Source organism: Mastomys coucha, unplaced genomic scaffold (genome assembly GCF_008632895.1).
Source record: "Mastomys coucha isolate ucsf_1 unplaced genomic scaffold, UCSF_Mcou_1 pScaffold16, whole genome shotgun sequence".
Taxonomy (NCBI): Eukaryota; Metazoa; Chordata; class Mammalia; order Rodentia; family Muridae; genus Mastomys; species Mastomys coucha.
In genome coordinates, this window is record NW_022196898.1 from 9126968 (window position 1) to 9143643 (window position 16676).

Here is a 16676-nt window from a genome sequence, read left to right on the forward strand (position 1 = left end):
GGGCACTCCCACATCAATCATTAATACAGAAAATCACCCACAGGCAAATCTGGTGGGTGTCAAGTTGGCATAAAACTAGCCAGCACGGCACTTCCTTACCTGCCAGAACTCTGTTACATAAAAGCTTAACATATGTCTCTCTTGGAGAACAAGGACAGCTCTTGAGCCATCACTTCCAACTGCTGCCCTGTTAGTTTAGTCACCTCACTGTGGAGACACTCAATTCTGTAACAAAGTTCAGGGCTAATGTGAATTCTTTTGTGACTTAGGGCTTGGAAAAAGGGGGTGTACACCATGGCTGGGCCTCATGATTTCTAGCCAACACTAACCATGGCTCTTCTTTGTAATTTTGGAAGATGGGAGGCGTGTTTTCTCACATGACAGCTGGCAGTCCGACAGCAGACAGTCCTGGAGACGAGACCCACATCACTAATGACAATCCATAGTACCGACTGGGTTTAGACACAAGGGCTGCCCCCAAGCTTGGACAAGGGATTTTGCTCCCAGGGGCATGCTGAATGTACCAGCTCTAGAGGAAGTGCTGGAGACTTCTGCATCTGTCCACAGCAGATGTGCAATAGATACATAGGGTTCAAGCAGGAAAATGAAGCATGACATTCATTTTTTGAAAACATTTTATTAAAAAGTTAAAGTGTGTGTGTGTGTGTGTGTGCATGTGCGTGTAAAGATAAAAACAAAAACTAAACCCACACAACTGACACATGCCTTTAAAATGGCAAGCATGTGACACTGGTTATCAAGTTCTCCCAAGCACTGATCTAGTCTTTCACATCAGTTACAGTCAAGGAGGGCTTCCAGGGGAAGCCATATGTAAACAGGTCATTCGTACTATGGTGAGCAACAACTAACTATGTGAGAACTCTCAGCTCACTGAGAGCCTGAGAGCAGGTGACGCCCAGGAGTTGTGTCCCCATGGATTTAGAGTTCTGGTCTCCATGTGGTGTTTGCCGAGCCTGAGGAAGGACAGTAGAGACTCAGGGTGTCAGCAGAGGATGGCCTTAAAGCACCTTTAGATCCTGGACCCTTTCCCACAATTCAAGCCAGTTATCCTCAAACTCTGAGAAGATGAGGTTGTTCAACCTTGCTGATTCTCTAGCTCTGTGTTGGAGAAGAGTACTACAGGTGATTCTGTGTGAACACTCAGCCTGTAAGGTATTAAAGCAATTGTTACCTCCTAGAAATAAAGGGCATCTCAGGAAAGTCACTGTGCTTTTGTTGGCTCAGGATGAGGCAGGGGGGAGGCAGCCCTGAGCAATCTGTCAAGAGCTGTTCAGGAAGTAAATAGAATAGAGTTGATTTGAGATCACAGAACAACCTCTGAATTACTAACAGGCCAACCCCACATATCACAGTTCAGTGAACTTTGTTTCATCAGTGCCAGACAGGAAGCTGTAGTTTAAATAAAATACAGGACAGTTGTGGGTCCTGACTTGGGAAGATGTACTGAATCAAACATCTATTAAAAAAAAACTTTATTAAACATAGAGCACTATGCCCAAATGACTTCCCAGGGTGAGGAAAGCCTCCTGGATCCTCACTGACAGCATGTCGATATCGTGACATTGATTCCAAGGTTCCCATTGTCTGCAAAGAGATGTGCTATGGCTGTGTCAAAAACAAGGCAGTCACTGTTCATGATGGCTGCAGCCACGCCATCATGAATGGACCGGGGTGTGGCCTCCCAGGTCAGTCTCCTCCGGTTCCCGTTCAACTCCAGTCTGTAGGCAAAGTTCTCAGCTTGCTTTCGGGTGCCAATGAGGAGGACGATGGCAAAGAACTGCTGGTGACCTTCGTACTTCTCTTGCTTTTCAAGTACCAGCATGAAGTGGTGGCCAAAACAGGACTGCATCATCACCCAGTCCACTGCCCCTGGCAGGTTAATGTCAGTAGCTAGAAAGACTATGTCCTCTCCCTGAAGGGTAGTGATACTCTTGTGGGCATGCATGAGATGGGACATCACGGCTTCCAGGGATCCCTGCCACTTGCAGGAGGCGCCAGGACAAGGACAGGAATAAGGACGGTATTCACAGATGTCTTCATGCTCTGGTTTCTCTGTATGGTGTAGAGTCAGGGAACAGCCCGTGGTAGCATACTGCAGAGACAGAAAGCAACATTCTGTATCATGACGTCTTCCCAAAAAACTCCTCCGTGCCAGCATATATGCAGGCCTAGCCACACAGGCTTCCTGGGCTCAAAGACTATCTTTATCTAAACTGCTTTTGCTCGAGGAGAGTCAAGTCTCAGTTTCTATTCACTGTCAATAGCATCATGCGTAGTCAGGGCACTGCTTTCTAGACCCCCATCCCAACAATGGTAATCAAAGAGGATTAATTGTTCTTTTACCTATACCAGACAAGCAAAATGGCTGAGATAACATGGCCCCTTTTCTCATTTTTGATAAGCCCTGATTCCTTTTAAGAATTCAGGTGCTTGGAAGTGGGGTGGGCAAGGGAACACTGGATCATCTCTAGGCTTTTCCTGCAAACAGATGACTTTGTAAACAGCACAGTTTCACTCTACTCCCTCCTGACCAAGACTGATGGCAGGCCACCTAGTCAGTGGGCAGGGCGCCCTTGACTGTTCTTGGCTGTCATCGAGGCTAAGCCTGGGTGGAGGAGGCTGGGATCCTCTTTTGTTGTCTTGCTGTCACCTTTGTCCTCACTGCCCCAGAGTGCTGTGCCTACAGATTTTTGTTTTGTTTTTAAAGAATCGCATCCAGGACTGGCACCTTAGCAGAAATTAAGGTCCTTAAAGCCCACTAAGATTTCCAGAAATTGCTTCCTCGTGGTCAAGCACACACCTTTTGTTGAGGAGGCTTCTGAGGCCCTTAGTCCAGGCTGGAAAAGTGGGAGCTGGGTGAACGTCTAAACACAGTCTGCCCTTCACAGGCTGCCTTACTAAGACAGGAACAAAATCCATTCTCAGGACAGTCTCAGTAGGTATGTCTATCATGGCAGAAGGCCATACTAAAAGGAACTGAAATGTCTTCACTCTCAACCTTCACAAGAATGACCAGAGGGAGGATCAATCCACAAGCAGATACCTATCCAGTGCTCTGCACTGCGGTCACAGAAAAAAAAGTAAGAAATGGCAACCTCCTTCTGTCTGGAGCACAGGGTGACAGACAGACTGCCTAGCTTCCTGCACTTACTCTCCAGTCCTCTATTTAAGCCTGCAGGCACTAAAGAAGAGACAGCACCAGGCCACCTTTCTACCATCCTAACATAAAAAGCAAGCACAACCACCAAGCTCACAGCTGTTTTTGCTTCCCCCTACTCTGATTTATAATCCCCATATAAACTTAACTCAGGCCAAGTTCCAATCCTTACAGAGTGTTTTTCTAGCCACCAGGAGGGCCTGAGTATCTTCTCCACATGGGACACCAAGCTGATGTCTCTGAGAGGACAGAGACGCCAAGACAACAACAGCTGCTCCCCACAGGGAACACAAAGACACTGCAGGCAGCACAGAACAAGGCAGGGTGGGGGTGAAGTGGAGGGAAGGATGTGAGGGCCAGGGCTGGGGATGAAGGGTGTAAGCCATTGCTCTGGAGACCAAGACAGAAGGGTGCATGCTTCAGGCTCTTCCTGAATTATACAGAACTCCTTAAAAAAAAAACAAAACAAACAAACAAAAAACAGAACAAACAAACAAGCAAGCAAACCAAGCAAGCAAAAAAAAAAGCAAAAAACAAAAAAAAAAGCTCATGTCTCCATCACCTCAGCTGAAGTCTGTCTTTGTTACCTGACAGAACTGCTTGCTCATATTTCAGAACTGTAGACTAATTTTTAAAGTTCAGGTTAAAAAAAGTCTTGGTCAGAAGGAGAAATAGATTTATCCATTTCTATTTACATTCTCTGTTCTCAACTTTTCAAAGCCTCACAAAGAAGTCCCTATGAACTGTTTTAAATCTGGGGTGTGGGCAGGACATAGAGCCTCCCATGGACGGTGGGTGAGGCGTTTCAGTCCAGAGTTTTTAAAGCACACATAAACACTGGCTCAGTGTGTGGACCTGAGGATGGCTTAGAGTGGGAAGCTGACCTGAGATGCCAAGGATGGAGCCCAGGAATGAGGCACAGTCTGGCCAGGTACATCCAGGAGCGCACCCTCTGAGCCCCTCCCCGCAGCCCCACAGCCTCTCCTCCCCCCACAGCCCCAGACCACACCACCTCCCAGAGCCAACACCCACAGCAAGTGATTACATGCCCAGCAGAGCTTGGTAATCCGCCCTGCTCGGGCAGGGATGTTCATGTGCTGTTACATGGCTCTCACACACACAACCCTTCTTCAGGGTAACCCCCTCAAATCACACAGACAAAACAGACATTTCCTTGCACCCGTGTGGACAACGGCATTCTGGAAAGATCTTGCTACAGGCTCTACTAACCTAAACATGTTTTTAAAGCGTTGAGTGTTTTCCTGTTTCTTTTAAACCAGCTGAATTTCAACACCAATCTAATTGTGGTAATTCAGGACCACTGAGGCCATTTCTATGGTAACTGGATTAAAGATGATCTCCAAAAGGAAAACACTCCAACTCTGTTTGTTTGTTTGTTTGTTTTTGTGGTGCCTGTGTAAGTGAACTCACCCATTTATCTGGCTTATCCATGTTATCTATGCTATCCACTTGACACAGTCATGGCTCAATGATCTAGGCCATTTGAAGCAAATGATTGTCTTCCTGACATCTGGGCTGTGAGGGCTTTCCATTCACAGGCCTGGTTCTGTGCTGTACCCAAGTGCCTCTGAGAGGAGCGGCTCCTCTGCAGAGAGGCTTGTGTGTCCTGAGACACACCCACAGCTATAAATGAGATTTCTCCTTTGGGAAAGATGTGCTCATTTTCCCCAAAGGGTGGAGGTTATTTCTAAGCCAACCTCTCTAAAGAAGAAGTAAGAAAAAAAAGAAGAAAGGAATGGGGGGGGCGGGGAAAGGAGACATGGGAGGACTAACCACGTGGGGAGGATCAGGAGGAGAAAGAAATGTAGAATGTCACACCTAGGACATCTTTTGAGCAGTCTGTCAGATGCTAGCACACAACGGTCCTGTGCAAACCCGTTCTGCCTCTGAAAGGCTATGTGTAACCTGCTGCTTTGTGTTTAAATCTTTGCAGAAAGCAGTAAATAGTTCCCATTCTTTCCCTGGCAGGAGGTTTAAAGGCTGTATTTAAGGTGGAATTTAGGCAGGGTTTCCCTCTTTGGGTCACAGAAACCCTTTCATATACAAATACAAAACTTTCATACACAAATGTGTATAATGAGACATCACAGCATCCTGAACACTAGACATTTATTTACCTAGTAAACAGTAACACTGTTTGTTTATAAAATGAGGCTATAAGCTAAATACTCTCCTCTCTGCAGACTGCTAATGTATGCTACAGAAGGTTTAGACAGAGTCATTTAATCTGTTTCATTAAACTTGATTCTGTGTAATTGCAGAATGACACACTGAACACCAACAGTCAGTCACCCAGTACAATGGAGGTACCTGGAGCTCCACGGCAGAAGCTGGTTCCTCTGGGGCACTGGGAGGTAAACGCCCTGCTTACCTCCATCTGCTTACCTCCAAGGAAATAGCTCAAACTCATTAGCAGGATAGCTGCCAGTGTCTCAAATGAGAATATTTCCAAATAAAATAAAATAGAACTCACATTCTGTTGTTGGATGTGAATCAATTCCAAGAAATGACCTTTTCCAGAGTAAGCACACGCAAACAGCACTTTGCTCCAATCTAAACAAGCTGTAATGATCATAAAAACGCAGTGATGGCTAAATGCAACTCGTGGCTCTGCCCGGGAAGCCTCCACTCTGGAAAGGGCATTTCTAGGACAACCATGGGGCTCTCCATGTGCACTGCAGAGTAGAGTACAGTGTCTATGCTGTGTCTTGTTTCCTGATTACAGGAGCTGTCCTGGTTTTGAAGAGACACACACAAGGACAGATTTAGGGGTCAGGCAGGGTGCCTGCAGCTCACATCCAGATGTTTAACAATACAGGTTTGAGTTGTAAAAGCAAAATGAAAATACACACAGGGAAGAGGGACTAGAGTCTGGATGAAGGCCATTTGGGATTTCTCTTTTTTACACTAATACTGCAACTGTTATCTATGCTTAAATCACATCCAAACTAAAAATGTACAAAGAAACCCTGGAGAAATGCTAGCATATCTACATTTTAAAGGATAAAAGTTTCTTATAAAGAGTTAGTTGGTTGAGCTGAGCTGTCTCCTAGTGTTTTCCTAGCATACAACATCCACATGGAAATAAGCCAAAGTTATTCATTTCTGTTTTTCTCAATGAGACTCAAATGAGTCTCAAGGTTCTATGGGACTCATTTTAGTGGAGCAACATAGTTTTGCAATGAAGACAGAATTGTTAGAAAAGCCAATGCTCCTTTGGTCCTCACAGAAATCAGAGTTCCTATGATGGTGTCACTATCGCTTACTGATCCTTCCACGGTTGGAAGTCACTGCTGGTGTGTGGACTGCTTTGCCATTTCTGACTACTTCAACTGCATTGTCCACTGAGCAAACAGGTCCACTACATTCCAAGACACCATTTAAAAGGTGAGTTCCAGGCGTGAAATTGGCCCAAGCCACCATTTTCTTAAATGGGTGCCAGAAATGGAGTGAAGTGTGGGAGTTCAAAAAGGAGGGATGGGTGATTCGTTATGATCAGCAGATAACCAGTGAACTACCTAGCTGCAGTCTCTCTTCTCAGCACTCTTCAGACTTGCTTGAATGGGAATTCAGGTGAACCTATAATAGCATGATAAATGCAGTATGGCAAGACTTAGGTTTATCAAAATTAATCATTAACCAGTACTGGGGACTGGACCTAGGACCTTGTGCATCCAAGGGAAACGGCATACTCTTGAATTACATGTCCAGCCTCAAAATAGTCTTAATCAAACAAAACAGACTTCTAGGAGAAGAGTAATGGTTGCTCTTCCAGAAGACCCAGGTTCGATTCCCAGCACCTAGAGGGCATCTCACAACTGTCTGTAACTCCAGTTTCAGGGGATCTGGCACCATCACACAGACATATATGTAGGCAAAAATAAGTCCTTAAAATGTTTTTCTTTAAAAACAGAGACAGCCTTCTAGCAGTTCAAACTAGCCTTTGTATGTATGTGATTAGAGTGTTTATCTGCTCCCCAGACACCAGCAAGTAACCACAGATTACTGCCCATTTTTATAGCCTTAATAATTTTGTTTAAGCTCTGATTTACTGGTTCCATTACCTGTTCCTTGCCTACCTGGTACTTACAGACAAATGAGTAAATATTAGGTCTATTTGCAGATGATAGACAGTCTCACACCAGGCTAATTTTACTTTAACTGGAAATCTTACTGTAGTTTTAGTATTAAAGAGGGACTCAGTAGTTTCAGATCATTTAAGAAAAAGTTCACATTTTTAAATATCAGAATTATAGGTTTCTTCTATTATTTTTAGTAAAGACGTGTCACATATTTCATTTATATAAATGACTAGAGCGGGGTGTTTACAATTTCTGAAATGTTCCACAGACTCAGCTGTCCTTTTGATGGCTGTATGCCCCTCTGGAAATAGATTTACAACCATAGGTGAAATACTGTGTTTAGACTGCCAGTACTTACGCTGATCTGACCTTGAGCCTGTTAATGTGATTAATAATGAAAGAATGTGTACTTTTCAGGTTAACCCTTGAACAGCAGGATAGAGTTAAGCCGCTTAGTCTGTATCTGGTTAAAACTCCCTCTAAACACCCCAGCATACTTCCTTTTAACTTCAATGGTAAATTCCTTACCTCCACTCCCAAAGGCAGAGGGCTGAAGGCCTGATTACCAACCAGTAGGGCAGTAACAGTCTTACAGATAATAAACGAGAAGGCACTATTACCCAGCCCTAGAACTGCTGCACACTGTCATCAAACACTGCTGAGACCAATATGCTGGTAACGTGACAGCTTGTTTAGAGAAGGTTGTCCTAATTAAAATCTTGGGTTCACAAATCCATCTTTTGTTCCTAAGACAAAATAGATCACATACTACAGATAGTCTTCTTACTAAATGGTGTGTTGATGGAACATTTTGGGGGTAATTACCCTCTCAGAGATCGAAGAACATTCTGTAATAGAGGGAACACGTGGCCTTGTAAAACTCTTTGGGTTAGCAATAGTTCATTCTTAATCTTAAAGCAAAAGTTGATTTCTGACAATGTGTTTCTCATCTGTCCACAGGCAGAGTTAGCAAGCAAGTATACTCTGTCACTGGTAACAGACTGCTGGAGTCAAAGGCTTTCTGCCAGGCTCCTAGCAACAGGCCTACCCCCTTTTCAGTATGTGCTCTCTCTTCAATGCCCAGGTTCCCACCTGCACAATCATATCCATAACACTGATAAGCCTTAAATAGTAATTCTCCCTTACCAGTCTTTTCAACCATATTCATCAAAAGAATTGGTGGGGTTGTCAGATAAACAAATAATATACAAGGTGTCCAGTATATCTTCCAGATAGGTCTTATTTTTTAAATTAATATACTTATAACTTCTTCCAAAATTATCTCTTGCTGAATTGAAGTTCAAATGTAACTAGGCATTGTGAATTCGGTCTGGCAACCTTAGAAGAGGACGCCTCTGATCTCACAGCCATTCCTCCCAGACCCAGGGCCTCAGTCTGCAGTGGGAAGGGGATCCCAGCCTCTTAACCAGGCAGAGGGAATGGAAGAAAAGAGAGGGCTGTGAGAAGAAAGTCACTGCTTCAGACTGAAGCCTGTGTTGTCCAAACTAACAAGTCCAAGAGTGTGTATTACTAATGAGGTGTGCTAATTGCATATTATCGCTTTCACAAAGAGGTTAGGAGGATAATGGGAGACAATACACCTGTCAGGCATCTAAAAGGAAGGAAGCAGTTTTTTCCAGCTGGCTTCCCTGGGGTCCATGAATGGCCTTCCACCACTTCTTTCTTCAGGAGCAGAGTGCAACCCCGCTGCTGTGACTCCCCTGTGCTCCTGTTTCAGGAAGGCATTGCTTTTCTGCTAACCTAGCTGTCTCTACCATTGGAGTCAAGGAAGGTGAAGGGGGACAATGGCAGGTGATGCAGATGGGTGGGTCACTCAGAGGGAAGGACCTGGGGCCATAGGAGAATGTCAGACAAGACTGAGGTGGTTAAAATTAAGTGGGTCATGAGTAGCAACCAGCTCAGGCCTGAGTTACTTCAGGGAGCACTGAATCATTAGCAACACTAAGGCCATAAAGGACAACACCCAGTGATGGATGCTGAGTAGAAATGGAACTGCAAATATGTCTCAAGGACTAAACTACCATGGCTTTACCAACTAAGACCTGTCTCCTTCTCATGTACTGCAGGAACCCCAGAAACAGCATCCTTAGGATTCAGGCTAGTAGTAATCAAAAGAAAATCACAGCAAGAAAACAGAATTAAAAATAACTACTAACAGGAACCCGATTGACTAGTTCTGGTACTGTTGGGGAACTGCAGTCTGGTGCAGCCAGTGAACATGACCTCAAAGAACATTTATCAGTACAGAAAAGCAGCCACGATGTGCAAGATCTGAAACGCCAAGAAACAGCATGAAAATTTGTACTTCTCATTTTTCTTGCTTTTTCTTGGTAGGGGAGGTATGAGTGAATGAAACCGTTATGTTACAGGTATGTTTGCAAGGAAATTTACAAAATGGAATCATGGTTATTTTTAGGGCTTATGGGGCATTTTGATTTTGCATCATTTTCTGTTCTGTCATACTTTTAAAAGGAATGAGCATTGTGTTTCCCCTGAATAAAAATATAAATAAAAGTTATAACTTAAAATGTGTAAAATAAGATATATAAAATAAGATATATATTCCCAAAAGTGATGCCTAATCAAATGAGGATTACAGATCCTCTGGACAGTGGCACATGCCCCCTGCCTCAGGAGACTGAAGCAAGAGGATCATGGGTTTGAGACAGCCTGGGCTACATAACAAGGCCTTATTTTTCTCAATTAAAAAAGGAAGGGAAGGAAGAAGGAAGGAAGGAAAGAAGAGAAATACAGATTACAGAAATGGGAAGAATGAAAAAAGCCTTATCTCTGAAATACCAATGAACTAATGTCAGGGCCACGTCACCTGGCTCTGATGACTTATAACTCAAGATGGGCTTATACTACCAGGCATTTGGGAGAGAAGCCCACTGAGAGAATTTTTGGGAGGAAGTAAGAAAGACTTTCACATTTATGCTGACGCCACCTTTATCATTTGCTTCCTGTGAGTTTCTAACTAACTGTGCATTTATTTAGTGCCAGGGCAGTGCTAAGCATTTTGCATGAATTATTATTACCAAATCCAACATCACCCTATTTTACAAACAAGCCACCGGGGCTTAGAGGCACCAGTCACAGTGAGAATAGAGTAAAGATGTAAACCAGGTTTGATTAGGGCTTGCTCTTAAAAGTATCACAGCCAGGGAACCTACCAGTGGGAGGGACCAAAGACAGCACCTTTGTTCATTCAAAGTTTTGAAATGTGGGCACAAGCCCACATTTACCATGGCAATCCTGTCTATTCTATCTCTATGGTAACTTCTTACTCCATAGATGCTACATAATCTAAAAGGCCATTCCATAAGATGTTTACCAAACTGGAAGTGAAAGGTGAAAACAATAGTTTGGTTAACTACGAAGGAACTAAAGGAAAAGGACAGGTGATTGATGTTTCAGGAGCTTCAATAAGACCTGAAGGATGAAGACACATTTAACCAAGAAAACAGCTCTAGTTTCCTTTTTCTGGATGAGCAAAAGGGAAACTGATTCTAATATCCCAGGTATAACCACGTATCTCCAGCAGTACTTGCTGGTGGTGGGTGCTGGCATTCAGGTGATCAAATGTCTACCTATCTTGTGCCTTTCCCGGGTGAAGGCTTTACATGTTTAAATAAGAAGTGCTACTTAGCCTGCCTTCATACAACCACACCGACCGGATACATTGTATGGGGCTTACAAGAAAGAGCTGTAAGGAACAAAGAGACTCCGACTGAATCTCAGGCTGGTACTTTCTAGGCCGGATTCGCCATCCTTTTTAGCTGGCCTCTAGTCTAGCTGCAGGAAGGACAACTTTAGTGGCAGCTGACTCCAGTTCCAGGTCGTGGTGACCAGGTGAAACCCTTTGGTCAATTACATCAGCATCAACGTTCAACTTTAGCACTGCTTTGCAAGTTTCTAGCCTTCAATTCCACTTGACATTCAGAAGCTGTCCTGTGAATCTTGTTCTTCAAAGTGCTGAACCTTGGGGCACTGGGTGTGAGTTCTGGTTCTTCCTGTACTATTCTAAGTCTCTGGGCTAACGCAGTCAATTTCAGGCACTTGTAAAGACTGTAGAGATAGCTTCAAAGAAAACAACTCATGGGAGAATTGCTGAAAGAAGATACCTTTAAACGTCTTTTTGCAAGTGGGCTTCCCTGCCCCAGCACAGTACCACCAGCTGGCTTCCACGGCCTTTTAAAACTCTGATCTCAAGATATCCACCACGTAGAAAGTCTCTCTATTCACTAGCATAGATGAGCTAATTGGCTCAGGGAAGTTCACGCCTAGACCATGGCTAGGCCTTCTGAGAACCTGGCTCTTCTGCCTTCTCTCTAGTGATTTTGTTCCCATGACCACTTAGCAGATTCTAGAATTTTAGGGCAAAAAACAAAACAAAACAAAACAAAACAACAACAACAACAACAAACAACTCTAGTGTAATCATCTAGCCCTAGCTTCTAAAGACTCCAAGTGCGGAAAAACGACTCACTTTGTACAAAGTCAACTAGCTACTGGGACAATGGTTACATTCTATCACTGAGCAGTATGAATGCCCCTTAGAAAATAAAGATCTAAAGAACTAAGTTACAAAATTACTGCCAGGTCTGTCTTTTGAGTTAGGTCCAGGTTCTTCCTCCCAGCTCCATGCTCCCAGAAATAAGACTCAGACTCAACTACCTTGGCCATATAGCTAGGCTCTGCTCTGACTAGATCATAACTTACACAGCCCAATTATTTTAACCTGCGCTCTGCCACATGGCCAGTTACCTGTGCTCAGGCACCGTGTGTCCATCTGCTCATATCTTCCCAGGCATCTACATCTTTCATCCTGCCCTACTCCAGAATTCTTTTCCTGCCCGGATGGCCTGCCTTCTATTTTCTGCCTAAGCCATAGGCCATATGCTTTCTAACTGACACGTGATGCATCCATACAACACCCAAGATAATATAGCTATATTTATTTCTATAGCTGTCAAAATCAGGTATGTAGAGAATCTAGCTCAGTAAGCACTGCCTAAAACAGAACCAACCAAAGGCTGTCCCTAAGCAGGAGGAATTTGGCATGTAGATATAGATAGTTTGGCCTATTAGTACTGGCTTTATGTTTGAATTTGGCCAAAGGTGAGTGAATCAGGGAGGGATCAGGGGTTGAGAGTTGACATCAAAGTCTAGTTTCTAGCTTTTTTCCTTTTTAACTCTACGAATGGCTGGCGTGACTGTCTCCACATTCCCAGCTCTTCTGCATGAGTAAAGGGTTGCCCTTTGGTTTGTTTTTGTGATAAGGAGTCTGACTATGCTTCTCCAACATACTGTAGGAAATACAAAACCTCTCTAGTCTTCTTGTATCATTCTATGACATGTTTCCCGTTTGTATTTATCTTCTTTGAAAGTTCCTGAAAGGTGACTGCATAACATCATTTGAAAGCCTCAGCTAATACATCTTTTCTGAGGTTAGAGTGTAACAATGTTGCTTTGTTAAAAAAAAGAAAAAGGGTTAGAAAACCTAGCCGACAATTTAAAGGAGTAGCCCTAAGTAATACAGTTGATACAAACTATCTAAATACTCCCAGGGACTAGTGCAAGAAAGACAGGTAACAGATACATAGCCTCAGGGCCTAGAGAAGCCTCTTGTTTTTTTTCAACATTCCTAAAGCTGTGACCCTTTAATGACCCTTAAACTTTTACTCATGTTGTGGTGACCACCCCCCACACCTCCCCCCAAAATTATTTAGTTGCTAGCTTATGGCTGTAATTTTGCTACTGTTATGAATCATAATGTAAATAATTGTGTTTTTCCAGTAATCTTAGGTGGTGCTTGTGAAAAGGTCCTATGACCCCAGCCTGAGAATCACTGTTCTGAAAGTAGAGAGGCTGAGGGGCTCAGGCCCCCATAAAGAGAGCAGCCCTAACCTGAGCTGGATACCTGAGCTAAGTCCACAGACCTGCCTTGTTTTCGATCTGACACAGACCTTATTCCTCAATGTTTCTCATCTCCAGTGAAGAGTTTTGGTTGCTGCAGTTAAGTACACATCCAAAGTTGGCTTTTCCACACCAAATGGCTGAGCTGCCCTGCTTAAATAGTTTGGATTACTGCTTAGTTTTATACACATCATAAATACACACACACCAAAGTAACCCTAAGACCTATTATAAGTTTGGCCCCTGATCTGCATGATGGCTTGGCCCAACTGCACTCTTATAAACTAGATTGAGAAAAGTACTCTACATGTACTCTTTATTTGCAGATAGTATATATTAAGTGACCCAAAAAACTCCTATAGCTAATAAACTGTTTCAGCAAAGTAGCTAGATACAAAATTAACTCAGAAAATCTATATATGAATGACAGACTGAGAAAGAAACCAGGGAAACAGTATCTTTCATAATAGCATCAAATAATATAAAAAATCTTGGGTAACTCTAACCAAGCAAGTGAGAGAGTTGTATGATAAAAACTTTTAAGGCACCAAAGAAAGAAATTGAAGAAGATACCAGAAGATGGAAAGATTTCCCATGCTCATGGATTGGTAGAATCTTACCAAAAGCAATCTACAGATTTAATGCAATCCCCACCAATATTCCAATTCTCCACAGATCTTAAGAGGACAATTCTAAGCTTCGTATTGAAAACACAAATAAACCCAACATAGGTAAGACAATCCTGAACAATAAAGGAACTGCTGGAGGTCTCGGCATTCCCAATGTCCAGTTGTACTACAGAGCTATCTAATACAAACCACATGGCATTGGCACAAAACCAGAGACTCATCGATGGATGAAACTGAAAACCCAGATGTAAACACAGACCTATGGACATTTAGATCAATACTTATCATCCCACACAAAACTCAACTCTAGATGTATCAAAGACCTCAACATGAAACCAGATATACTAAATCTGATAGAAGTGGGGAATAGCCTTGAACTCATTGGCACAGGAAAAGAATTTCTGAACAGAACACTGTTAGCATGGGCACTAACATTAACCCATGGAACTGAAAAGCTTCTGTAAGGCAAAGGATACCGTCATTCAGACAAAACAGCAGCTCACAGAACTGGAAAAGATTTTCACCAACTCCACATCTAACAGAGGGCTAATACCCAAAATATATAAAGAACTCAATAAGCTAGGCATCAACAAACCAACTAATCCAATTTTTCAAAATGGGATACAGATCTAAACAGAGAATTCTCAACAGGGGAAACTTAAATGGCAGAGAAACACCTGAAGAAATGTCTGGCATTCTTAGCCATCAGGGAAATATAAATCAAAATGACTCTGAGATTCTATTTTTCTGTCTGTCAGAATGGCTGAGTTCAATAATCCAAGAGACAGCCTCATACTGGTGAGGATGCGAAATAAGAGGAGCACCCATCCACTGCTGGGAGGAGTGCAAATTTATACAGCCGCTATGGAAATCAGTGTGGTGGCTCCTCAGGAAGATGGGAATTGATCTATCTCAAGGCTCAGCCCTACCACTCTTGGGCACATATCCAAAGGGTGCTTCCTCCGACCGCAGTGACACTAGTTCCGACATGTTCACTGCTCCTCTATCATAATTCCTAGATGTCTCTCTAAAGAAGAATGGCTAGGGAACACGTGGAACATTTACACAATGAGTATTACTCGGTCATTAAGAAGAATGCAGTCTGCAGGTAAACAGAATTAGAAAGAGTTCATCCTGAACGACGACCCACAGTGATGGAGGCCAGACACTGACACACAGCATGCACAGGGCCTGTAGGATCTCTGCACAGGGTCCTCTGGGTATAAATGATGGCTTCCTGAATGTGAGAACAAGTGGGGCTCTGACTCTTGTGCCTTCTCCTGGTCTTTAAATCATTGTTACCATCCCTTAGAAGCTTGTTCTTTAAAAGACAGGTCTTTTTTCATGAAAGATCAGGATGGAAGGGGAGGTGGGGGGAGGAGGGAACTGGGAGGGGCAGAGGGAGGGGAAACTGTAATCAGGTTGTATTATAGGAAGGAAAAAAAAATCTACTTTCAATAGAAGTGGGAGGCATGAAAATATTTTACCCAAATTACTCAAGACGCAGCACCTGAGCTGAATGAACCATTAAGCAGTACTGGGGGTGGGGCTAAAGGCAAGCAATTTAATAAGCTGACCCTAGAGCCTACACCCTCATTCAAACCCTTATTTGAATAAGCTATTTTAACTGGAGTTTGTGGCTGGGCAGAAGACCAAAGTAACTCATTCATTTTACTGACTTGACTCTAAAGCCTAAAATGAAAATCTCCAGTGAGCTATTTTTAATTTAATACAGCTTTTGCCCTAAAAACTAATCACTAAGGAAATATGCAAGACAAAACAGTCTCAGGTAGAACAATTATTTTCATTAAAAAAAAAATCTCAGGAATATTAACATTATTCCCACCTAAAAGTTCAGAAAATGAACTCCTTGGCAGAGGTCTAGGTTAGAAAGAGGCATATAAATGAGATTGTGAGGATTTTTAAGGGTTTCAGTGTTGGCAATGGGATGTTACAGTACAACTACACAATGTAATCCTATCAGTCATTTAAAATCAAGTCAAGTTTCAGACATGAAACAGGTGAGGATATTAATTTGTAAAGCTGGTTGTTAGAGGAAAAAAAAACCATTATCTCTCTGTGGGAATTTTTAAAAAAGCTTTCAGAGATAGACATGCATGATTCCATTAATTTAGTTGTGAGGATGCAAACATAGGCCCTAAACAATCCGGAGGAGAATGAGAGCTCGGACTTTGGCTTGTGGTTTGCTTCTCCTCCCCGTTCCCCCCTCCCCCAGGAGAACAGGTAACTCTTTAAATAAAATTCTGGCACTGGAGAGAATTAATAAAGCTCTTGAGTGTCCGCGTTGAGTCCTGGTGGACTCGAGGTCGTCGCACTTAGTTAAAAAACAAAAAACCAAAACCAAACAGCAGCCACAACTTCGGAGTCCTCCCCAAGCCTGGGAAGCTGCGGGGGGAGAAGGCGTGGCTTGCTGGGTTTTCTCGGTTCCTGAGTGAAGCAGGCAGCATCCGCTTCCCCTTTGTAAGAGCCCTCTCAAGAGCTCCCAGATCTGGCGTACTGGGTCCAGGAGGAATCCAGGACCATTCCTGCCAAGCTTAGTGCTAGAAATCGTCCGTTTCCTTCCTCCACAATCTCCACGACCAGCTTCCCTGTCCACGTTTTAGTTAAGCTGTCCAGCCTTAAGAGCACACCCCTGCAGGGGACGCGGCTGCCCTTGGCTGGGAGAGCTGGGATGCTTCTAAACCGTCAGCTAGTGCCAACTTATCTACAGTCAGTGCTCTGGCAAACATCAAGCCTAGTTGCTAGTTCCCAAAATGGACAGGTGGGCCCGGAAACAATGGACAAGGTGCACAGGCACGCACACTC

At 43.4% G+C, this 16676-nt stretch overlaps 1 protein-coding gene across 1 annotated transcript in view; it reads right to left on the reverse strand.

The window, feature by feature from the left end:
• Positions 1 to 1476: 1476 nt before the first annotated feature.
• Siah2 (siah E3 ubiquitin protein ligase 2) overlaps positions 1477 to 16676 on the reverse strand; it is a 16481-nt gene continuing 1281 nt past the window's right edge. The window contains exon 2 of the mRNA XM_031373905.1: positions 1477 to 2113. Coding sequence (XP_031229765.1) covers positions 1556 to 2113 — 558 coding nt within the window. The 3' untranslated portion in view covers positions 1477 to 1555. The remainder of the gene's footprint in view (positions 2114 to 16676) is intronic.